At 41.4% G+C, this 10844-nt stretch overlaps 2 protein-coding genes across 2 annotated transcripts in view; both read right to left on the reverse strand.

Annotated features, from left to right (window-relative positions):
• LOC106958361 (glutathione S-transferase A-like) overlaps positions 1–2016 on the reverse strand; it is a 7855-nt gene extending 5839 nt beyond the window's left edge. Inside the window, exon 1 of the mRNA XM_015050218.1 lies at positions 1793–2016. Coding sequence (XP_014905704.1) covers positions 1793–1960 — 168 coding nt within the window. The 5' untranslated portion in view covers positions 1961–2016. The remainder of the gene's footprint in view (positions 1–1792) is intronic.
• Positions 2017–2571: 555 nt separating this feature from the next.
• LOC106958354 (FH1/FH2 domain-containing protein 3-like) overlaps positions 2572–10844 on the reverse strand; it is an 81698-nt gene continuing 73425 nt past the window's right edge. The window contains exons 25-29 of the mRNA XM_015050211.1: positions 7677–7881; positions 7515–7538; positions 7104–7311; positions 5228–5392; positions 2572–3416 (exon numbers count right to left, since the gene is read on the reverse strand). Coding sequence (XP_014905697.1) covers positions 3340–3416; positions 5228–5392; positions 7104–7311; positions 7515–7538; positions 7677–7881 — 679 coding nt within the window. The 3' untranslated portion in view covers positions 2572–3339. The remainder of the gene's footprint in view (positions 3417–5227; positions 5393–7103; positions 7312–7514; positions 7539–7676; positions 7882–10844) is intronic.

Consider the following 10844-nt stretch of genomic DNA (forward strand, 5'->3'; position numbering starts at 1 on the left):
GATTAAACACACATTAATAACCACTTTACTAAGCTCTGTGCTAAAGGACTTGGGATGTAAAATGATAAGTGTCTCCGGTCAGACTTGGACTGTTCGACAGTGCTCAGAGCAGAACCATATCGGACCTAAATAAACCATGACCCAGTTAACTGAACTGGTTAAATACCAATAACAAGCTAATAACAATGCATGTCTCCACATCACATGCATTAACATTAGAGGAACATGTTAAGTTGTAGAAATTGTATATCTGTTCATGTTTGTTGAAGATTTAATTACAGACAAATGAAAATATGCGTTGTAGTACAGGAGATATCTTTATGTTAAGCATGTCGGCCATATTGGAATTTGAGGTGAAACCTTTGTATTAAAAGGGCCTTAAGGGTCATTTGTCAGTTTTTAAACTTGGGGAGGTCTTACTTGAAATATACCAGGCAGATAAGTAGTAATATGTCTTTCTTAAAGACAAAAATAAAATGTACAACACATGTGGTGTAGATCTGTTCTTGTAAACTTAGCATCTAGTTAGTAGAAAGTCGTAATACACCAAAAATACAGTACATTTGGATGTTCTTTGTAGCAACATATAATTCTAAATTTCAGATTATTTCATTCATAATGTTCACACTGTCATTTAATTGTAAGATCACATATGGAGCCATTATTAGTAGCAAATTTTTGCCTTATTGCTTCCTGTTGAGCATTTTCCGCCACATCTCAGCTTCTAACAGCAGCCAGCCTGTCTCAGGTGATGGACAGGAAAGGTTTACCATCAGCTGTGAGACCACCATGGCTGTTTCAACACCTTCTAGTTTTTAAGTTGTGTTAAAAGGTCGGAATTTCACAAGTTTCTGTGGGAAGTTTTCACTTCCACTGCTTCTTACAGGGGGAGAAAATAATGGTTTATAAAACTGTTAACCGTCCTGCGATGCTTCCCGTCAGAATCAGTGGCTTGCAATTGTTTTTGTATCACCTTGGTACGTTATAGCTGCTATAAAAAAAAGATTAAAATAAACATTCGCTTCCCTAAGAAACGAAAACCAAAACAACAAAACAAACAAACAAACAAACAAAAAAAACAGGATCAGCACTGCTGACATTGTTTCTGGTTTAGGGTGATCTAAAGCCAATTGGGTTGGAACAGTTGTGTGTAGATGCAGCAGCTCCAGCTGCAATCCTCACTATTTTCTTCCACTCAACTTCCCATTCATATACTTCTGTACCAAGGGAGCTTTTATAGCTGATCCTATTTGTGAAAAATGACAATGACTGGACTGTCAATTAAAAAGGACAACTATTTTTATTATTATTATTTTAAGCAAAACACTGCCATTGGTCATATTGATTTGTTTCTGGAGAATTTGACTTCTCATCAGCAGTCGGTCACAATCAAGAAAATGAACAGAAACATCACAAATCTTCATTTGTAACTCCATTCTAATTTATTATTAAAGGTACTTAAACATCACTGCAGGAAAAGTCTAAAGAGCAACCATGTTCAGGTGAAAATAAACAGCTTTTTGTGAACTGGAACAATCGCAACACGCTGCAATAAGTTCTATTTTAGAATAAGACGTAAGTTCAAAGTCATGCTCTTGTATTCTGCTTTGTCATTGTACCTGCAATCAGTTACCAGAGGAAACTTTACAACTGTAGACTTTGACCCCCCAATGAAGCCCCCTTCCTTGCAGAAATTTAACAGTCCATCTTCAAACTAAATTCTCCATGGCACCAACTTAAATCATGAAAAAAAAAAAAACAACTTTCAAGCAGTATTTAGGTGTGCACCTACTTGTCCTCTGGGGTTGATTTCCAAAACCTCTTTAGATTTATGCTCCTCTTTCTCAAAAGACAGCAGTTTTTGCTTGTATCCCTGTAGTTTCTTCTCCTCCAGGGTGATCATGAGGCGCCAGCATGGAGGGGATCCGGAACCCCACAGCAGATACATCGACTTCGCCATAGTTAGAAAGGAACCTCACCGCTCTGTCTGGGAAACGTGGTGAAGAGTGGCTGAGCAACTCCCACCCCCTAATTTATCTGAAAGTTGGGCGCTCAAAGGCCTACCCATTAGTTAATGTCTAACTCAGGTGAAAGACGAGAACAAGAAAAAGAAGGTGAACATTCATTTGCTTTTTATTGCAGAATGTGTTTAACACGGCATTTCAAGTGAAAGTGTCTGTCGGCGCTCCTCCGTGTCCTCTGTTCAAGTCCAGACTGAGTACAACGCAAGCACAGAAATCAAAACGGAAAGTTCCAACACTTCCTCACTCCAACAAAAAAAAAAAAAAAAGATTTCTGGGACGGACGCATTTTGTTATGGGTTTTCTTTACAATTACAATCCACAGAAACTCCACCTTTCTCAGAGACTATAATACAAGTTTCTACAAAAAAACAAAACAAAAAAAAAACGACAAAAGAAAAAACAAAATACGACAAAAGAAAAAAACTAAATACGACACCACCTCACTAAGCGCGCACACTGTCGAACTACAGGATGTTTTACCTGATGAGGGCATTTTACACATTTAATGCAGAGTGCTCTGCGTGTCCGCTACAAGTTTGTTTCATCATCGTAGCGTTTTTACATTTTACAAAAAAAAAAAAAAAAAAGTTCCTCTGAGATTAAAACACTCCTCCGTTTCAGTCGCTCGTTTCAGCATAAGAGAGGATACATATCAGTTAAGGTGCAAGACGTCAGAGCTTTGCGAAATAAATACTGTAAATGTGACACCTCTGAGCCACCGTAGCTTGGATGGTGATTGCGAAGGTACAGCATTGTCCCTTTTTAAAAAGAAAGGCACTCATCAGCCTGAAAACCTTTCATATTCCTATTTCATATGTACAATACTTTCTTCATTTTTTTTTTTTTAGGGAGATCACCTGGATTCTGGTTTAAAAAAAAACTAATTAAAATTCCTATCAACTGCTTTACAGCAAAAAAAAAAAAAAAATTCACAGCTTCAATGAATCAGAAAAGATCCCTTTGGATTTCTTTAAAAGAACTTTGGAAAGATCCAAGACGTTGAATTCTTTATAGTACCTGCGTGTGACTGAAAGAGATTTTTAAGCTATAGTCTTCAAGAGAACACGTCTTTCTTCACCTCCGTTTTCTGCTTCTGTGCTTAAAATACAAAACGAGAACAAAACACACCATCCCGGTTGGCAGCGTCTTCACTCAGAAACATTAGCAGCAGCTGGTGCAAAACCTGAAGAGGCTTGTGGCTGGTGGGCTAAAACTCTAAAGGCTGACATGGGCGTCTCACGCTGGAGCGTTTCCACAGCAGTGGGGACAGGTTGGGGCTGGGGTCAGGGGTTAAGGTGAGGGGAGGTCAGCATGTTTATGTGTCCGGAGAATCGGTCAACCCCAAAGCGAGAGCTTCTTCTGGTGTAAGGCCGTTTTTAAGAGTCCGCCTCACTGCAAAAAGAAAAAAAAAATATCACAACACCATATATAGAATTCCCATACGATGACGTTTATGAAGGAATGCGTTGAAGAATCATATCGCGACCAGAATCAAACGACTTTCAACTTACTTTGGTTGGAAACTCTAAACACAACTTTGGTTGGAAATTCTAAATCTTTAAATCACGTTATGTTAAGCGCTAACAGGTCATGCTAGTAGCAGCATGGCCTGCTAGCTGCTAGGAGGTTGTTCTAACAGCTAACACCTGTTAGTTGTTAGCTTGCTAGATGTTAGCTAGTAGCAAACATCTAGCTAGCTAGCAACTGATGTTACAATTGTGGATCCTGTTGCAATGTTCACAATTTTTACTTGTTACTCTTCGTTCAGTAACAAGACGCTGTAACTGAACTAAGAGGACTCACTCAATAACCTTTTCTGGCTTGTTCTCATTAGCACTTCAGTCAACATCCTTCCTCATGATTGTGTAGGCAGCAACACAACATTTCTGTTTTAAAAAGATACTTTCTGTTGGTCTGGTGTTACACAGTGGATCCCCATTTGCAGGGGTTTGGGACCAGAGCCACTTTCAGATAGCAATAATACACAAATACTTGAAACCTCTTCCAAAGTGCTTACAGCTGCCTATTTTAATACTTCAACCACCAAATATAACTTAATATGTATTAATGCACACCGGAAGACATTCAACAGAAGTCTGAAAAACTCTAAATGCTATTTTGCAATTAGATGGAAATGAAGAGCTTTTCTGGTTTCGACCTGAACAATCATAGTGAGCTGCAGTCGGTTCTATTTCAGGATGGGATTTGAGTTCATAGTCAGCCCTCGTTTTTTGCTTTGTCATTGCACCAGCAATCAGCTACTGGAGGAGAAGTCAAAACTGCAGCCTTTGAACTTACCCCCCCCTTTCATTAAAGCTTACAATATTTACTATCAGTAAGGTATTTGAAATGAAGTCGGATAAAAGCCATAAATGGTTATGACAAGCAAATAAGAACGGTGTAGATCATCCCTTAGATTTGGTTGTACGCTTAATATTGTACCTCATTATGTATTTCCTTAGATTTTAGTAAATCTTAGGAATTATTTAGGCGCTGTCCTGTTATATATTTCTGTTCTTGTAGGGTTTAAGCTTGTTTTCTCTCTGCTTATTTCCTTCTAGATCTCCATTAGTCATTTTCTCTAAGCTACCATTATTTTACCCGTGCCATGTCTGCCCCCTTGTGTCAAGATTCACTGATCTCCTTTCTCTCTCTGCTAATTCCTCCCAGCTGTATCCTCTGTTCTCCTTCATGTTGCCTGTTCGTCTCCAACACTTTCCTGTGTGCATTTTGCTCTGAACCCTGCGCCTCACATGACAATCACAGGGTTTTTTTTCCCCTCTCACAAACATTAAATTGGACACAGCTTTTTAGATTGTATCACATGACGTTCCGCAATACTTGAAAGAATGCTGAAAAAACAAAAAAAGAAGTGTTGTATTTTTTTTAGGTGAGTTTTAATTGTAATACAGATCTCTTTGAAAATTTAACTTTTTCTTTGAAATTCTACTTTTAACTTATTTCTGAATGTACAATATAGAAATTTTATATTTATTTAAATGCATCGTATTATAAAGTAAACTATTAATAATATATTAATTATTGCTTGTATAGAAAAATCGACTAAAATTGGTACTGGGACGTCCACGTTTTACAAGATTGACTACAAAACGTCTGATTGGTGCATCTCTGCTTTTACAGTCTGATTTATACCCAAAGGTTTTTAGCCAGACAGGAAGTGAGCGAAGCTCTTTGGGTCGTACGTGATTTGCGGTTGGCTCTGGATCTCCTCCTCTCTCTGGGCTGCGTTCTGGTTCCCGGGCCCTGCGTGGCCGAGCGCACTATGCGCTCCATGATCTCATCTGCAGCGTCGTCTCCACAGGCTTGCGTGTCCTCCACGGCTGCTGTCCACGGCTGCATGGTGCGACCTGCACCAACAGATGGCAAAAGTTTAACTGCGTGCACAGAAAAGTGCAGGGACAGGGCACAGTTAGCCACTAGGTGGTGCTAAGACACGTAGCCTTTTTTTCCTCTGAACAAAGAGTACCCTTCTGAAATCTTTTTTTAAATAGTGTAGTGTGTGGCTTGTGTGAAATCTCAAACTGTTTCCCCAAAACGTTTGTGCACGCCACTGAAAAACCATCTAATCTTGTGGACATGCTGGATGTTATTGTTTGCATTCTGAAAATTCAAGCATTCGCACAAAGTAAGCAAAAATAACGCAAAAAAACCGGTGAAGAATAACTCAGAACCACTCGTATTCTTCTTTTGCCTCACTCTCTGCGTCGACGCGACGCTACATTCAGACCCGTTGCCATAGCAACCGACAACTTCTCCACAATCCGACGGGGCGGAGATTACGTTCAAAGTGTATCAGAATTCAACGACCAAAAACACGCAAACATTTCCCACACAGAGAGCAGAACATTCAAGGCTATTTCGTCAGGCTTGATGTTTATTTTGCGATTATTGAAAAGTGATTGCCTGAACGCCAGTGTTGATTGATTAGCTAATTTAAACACCTGCTCTACTGATACAGAGAGTTAGTATGTGGGTTGACTCAATTCTGCAGCACATCTGCATGTTAAAGTTATCAAAGTCAAGCTAGCATAACTTACCTACTTCCCTCTCCTTGGCAATTTTTTTTTTATTATTAATTTTCTTTTGCTGACCTGTGAAAGTGATACCCTTGGACCTTGTTTTCTAATTGTTGTAGTATTAATAGCAAATAGTCCCTTTTCTTCAATATATGGCATATAGTTATGATTTAGAGCAGTGGTTCTCAAATAGTGGTGCGATACCTGGGGGGGCGCGTGTGACCCTGGGGAACAGGCTTTTATTTTTGGGCCGTACTAGTATAAAGTGTAATTGCGCATCCACTACAGTAGGCGGCAGTGGCGCTGTCATTGTTACTTCTGTCACGTTTGCGACAGTGGAACATTTTACGACTTACAAGACAACAGGTTTGCCTTGGTTAGCAGTGTTGAGTCAACAGAAAGCTCCGACTGCGTTCTGTCTATAGCCTCCGTTATTCAACATAACAACCCCCAACATGAAAAAGTTTTTAACAGGGATGAAAAGAAAAGCGGAGAGAGACAAAGATAATGAGACAAAAGAAAGTCACCCGAAAGCTAAGACGAGGAAATACGACGAAGCGTATTTAGCGCTTGGCTTCACTGTCACTACAGTTGGAGAAGAGGAAAGACCGGTGTGTTTGCTGTGTCTAAAAATGCTCGCAGCGGACAGCATGAAGCCAAATAAATTAGCGCGTCACTTAAACGCCGATAAGCCGCTAGAGTTTTTTCAGTGAAAACGTGCTGAATATCGCCAACAGTCATCCCGCTTTGTGAAGGGTACTTCAGTAAACCATCGAGCGCGGTTAGCATCATATAAGGTGGCGTACCAAATTGCGCAATGCAAAAAGCCCCACACCATAGCAGAGGAGCTGATATGCAGAGACGGATAGTCACGGTGGGGAGTGGGGGGCGTAACAGAAAATAATTGAGAAGCACTGATTTAGAGCATTATGTTGACAACTTGACAGCTAAAACAGAGGTAGCCGTCGTTGGTGAGCAGCTTTTCTGGGCGGGATTTTGGGTGTTGCACCGTGTCTATATCGGACCTCCAGCATTAACTCACCTCCTCTTCCCGGCCGAGATCTGGTCCTGGTCCTGAGTCCCGGCACTCCGACGGCCTCTTTGTCGCCGCCTGTCAGGGTTGTTCTCAGCACAGCCTTCATGTGCTCGTGCTCTGCAGCATCCTCAGTGTGGCCCAGACCCTGGGGCTGGTCGCTGTCCTGCCCACTGGGGGCGCCATTGTTGCTGCAGCTTGAACCGTTGCGACCGCACTGCAGTGAACAGAAGTTCAGAACCGGATCAGAGTTCAGAAATTGGCTGCTTGTGAAATCGGTATTTTCCTAATTTAAATCATGAAGGAAACCAGTTAAATTTCACTCAGATGTTAGGTAAAGAGTTTAAAAACTGATTGAGGAAAAGGTTAGGGTGTTAATGTCACACAAGCATGCACACGGGCAGGCACACGTCTCAATACCTCACGCTCCTCTTCATCATCAGACTACAGGAGGAAGGAGGATTTAAGATCAGAGAGAAGCAGGGAGAAAAGTGAAAATCAGAACTCAAAAGGGAGCAGAAGAAGAAGAAAAAAAAAAGAGCTGGGAGTGTTTGAGGATGTCCGTGTGTGTGAGGCGCTCACAGGTGCGCTCATGTCCATGATCATCTTGCCCCGGGTTTTGTTGCGCTCCCGGTGGTCGGCTCGTTTCTGCTTCTGCTGCAGCACGCGGTCCCTGGTGGTTCTGTACTCCAGAGCGAACTCGCTGAGGATTTTGCTGAAGCGGTTGACGCTGATCTCCCTCACGCTGTAGGCTGGATGGCCAAGGTACAACAGGAAGGAGTGGAACCTGAGCAGGGAAAGGTGACCGTAACCCCCGGCAACAGTTTACAACAGGCAGAGGTGAAAAATACAACGAGTCTCCTATTTAAACCAGCTAGAGCTAAATCAAATGTTGAAGTAATCACAATTGATTAATCCTTAACTGGAGTATTTAAACTCAAAAAGTCCTATTTAAACTAGTGATTAATCGTGAATAGTCGTGATTAATCAATTATTGAAACAATTGTTAATTATTTTGGTAATCAATTACTTGTTTAGTGGAGTGTTCAGACTCAAAAAACTGAAAAGAACCCTACTCCCTATACAAAACAATAAAAATGAAAAATCTGTAGGATGTGCCATTTTTATCCAATTAGCCGATTAATCATCAAAAAAAAAACCTATAGATTAATCGATAACAAAATAATTTAAAGAGAATAACAAATACTATCACAGTACAAATTTGTTCAGAATTTTTTTTTTAGATAAAAATCTGAGAAGTGCGGTCTGCATCTGTCTCCAGCTTACTTTACTGAACAGACCAGACCTTCGTGGGTGGCCATCACTGCAGTGTAAACTCGGCATGCGGGGCTACCTGTTGATTAGCCTGCGGTGAACGATCTTGAGGATGATGATTCTTTCAGCGCAGTCTTTGAGGAAGTCAGACATCTTCTGCTTCAGCTGGGGCTTCATCTCGTGCTTGGCGATCACCTTGAGGTGGTCCCACGACGCCTTGCAGCGGCGTTCCATCTGACACAAGTTCTCCTGCAGCTGGTCGAAGTCCACCTGATGGATGCCAGAGGACGAGCAGGATCTTTACTTACAGGCCCAACGAGGACGCCAAACATGACTGAACTTTGGGAACACTCTGGTTTATTCGACTTATTTTCTTAATTCCCAGAACCTGTAATTCCTGTGATGTAAAACAGTTTGCTAGTCAGTTTTCTGAAGCGCACCTTTGCGGAACGTGTGATGGCTCCGATCTCGGAGTAGAGGTCGGTGCTCTCTGGGAAGTTTTCCACCACGACGGAGCAGGCGTGGTGCAGCAGGGACTGCTTGTGGACCGTGTCTTTTACCTCTGGGACCTTTTCCAAGTATGTCAGCTCAAAGCCTTTGGCCTGAAAACATTAGTGGGGAAATAACAAATAACTGGCTGAAAAACCTGATAACCCTGGAAGAAATGGCATTTTCATTATTTTTTTTGTCAAAGCTCATGGGTAAAATTTAAAGCAATACATTACTGACATAAAAAAAACCCACAGATTTGGAGCTCTGCTTTTCAGAAACAGAATTACCTTCGTGACAAGTATTTCTTGCAAAGAAAGCTTTTCTGAATAGGAATTATGTTGAATGCATGGATGGCTGTTTATCAAGCATACAAAACTGGTATAATGTGAGCGCTTACTCTTATTTTAATAAAGATCGTCTATCCAGAAGTGTATAAGATTCAAGACAGTAAAGATAATGGATTTCTATTTAACCCCCCAAAGCAGTCACTCTGTTTTTTAAACATTTTTCCTGTGGTGTGATGAAAGATTTGGGCGTCTCTCTGGTAAGTCAGCGCGTTATTTAGCTGTGGTTTTTAACTCTGCGTCTTCTGTCAGTACAAAACATGTCTTGGTATCTCCAGGCACAAATGATAGCTATTATACTTTCCTGCTATGTGTTTACCCATGCTAATCACTTGCATCAGTGACTTGCTCTTTTTCTCAGTGTCTGAGCCAAATAAATGACGTTACAAATGATGTTGAAGTAGTCTGGTCACACATTTTTTTTTTTTTTTTTGGCTACGTTCACAGCAGGTAAAAAATAAATGTAAAAAATAAAATCAAATTAATACAGCATATGCTCTTTAAAAACATATTTTGTCGACGGATGACTCACGTTGACGCCATTGAGGAAATTTCCAATGGACAGCAGCGTAGAGAGGATGTATCTGAGAGTTTTGTTCTTCACCAGCTGCTCCATCCCCTCCTTTAGATCCTGCAGTGGCTCGGCCACTTCCTGTCAGGAGAGCAGTACATCATTAGCGGACCCAAACAGAACTCTCAGAAAAACATGTGTTTTACGAGTCTGCGGCAAAAACAGGTGCACCTCGCCTCCCGCTACAAATCATCTGCTCTCGCTTAAGGTCAGGAGAGGTTGTTTAAAGGTTGCTCCTTTGTCGTAAAATATACTCCAGGTTGCTTGAACCCTAAGTTTTTCTAGGCAGCAAGCAACAGCTTCTCCCGTGCGAGCGTGTTTGTTTTCCCTGCACGGTATGTCGAACATTTCAGCAGCAAACAGTCCCCCCATCCCCGCCGTACCAGAAGGGTCGAGCCGTGAGCACCGCTCCGTCAAAAGCCGCGGTTGCGTCTCGTGCGCATCGAGATGAAAGGAGCAGAAAACCCGTAAACTTTACGCGTGTCTCTTTCTCATGGCTCTCCGGCTTTGAACTTCTCCTCGCGGATGCATTCTTTGCCGGAGTAATCACTGAGCGCATGACGACGGAGGCAGGGGTGCTGCTAATAAAACATGCTTATCTTGTTATGATGTAACTATTTTGATGTTCTGCAGGATGTTGTTTCTTCCTGCCTGCACAAACAACGGCACACATGCTGCGCACCTTCCCACAAACCTCTGCAGCCAGAGAAGTTGGCGATTTGTTTCCAATTAAAAAAAAAAAAAAAAAAAAAAAAACACACTTGGACCGGATGGCACTTGTGGGAAAGGTACATGTGAACGGTACAGCAAAATCTGACACCAGTAGTCCTCGCCGTTGCACTTAGGAAGTACGTAAAGTCAAGTTGAGGTTATTTGTATGGCCCATTTCAGCAACAAGGCGGTTCAAAGTGCCTTACATCCTAAAAGCATCGTACAGTCACGCATTAAGAAACAAGTAAATACATATTACATTACTAGCAAGTACACATCAACATTTTTGATCAATGCTCCACTTACTTCTAATCAAAGGCAGCTATGATCAGGTAGGTTTTTAGCCTTGACTTAAAG

Source organism: Poecilia latipinna, unplaced genomic scaffold, assembly GCF_001443285.1.
Source record: "Poecilia latipinna isolate Pla-1442-1.1 unplaced genomic scaffold, P_latipinna-1.0 Scaffold980, whole genome shotgun sequence".
Lineage (NCBI taxonomy): Eukaryota > Metazoa > Chordata > Actinopteri > Cyprinodontiformes > Poeciliidae > Poecilia > Poecilia latipinna.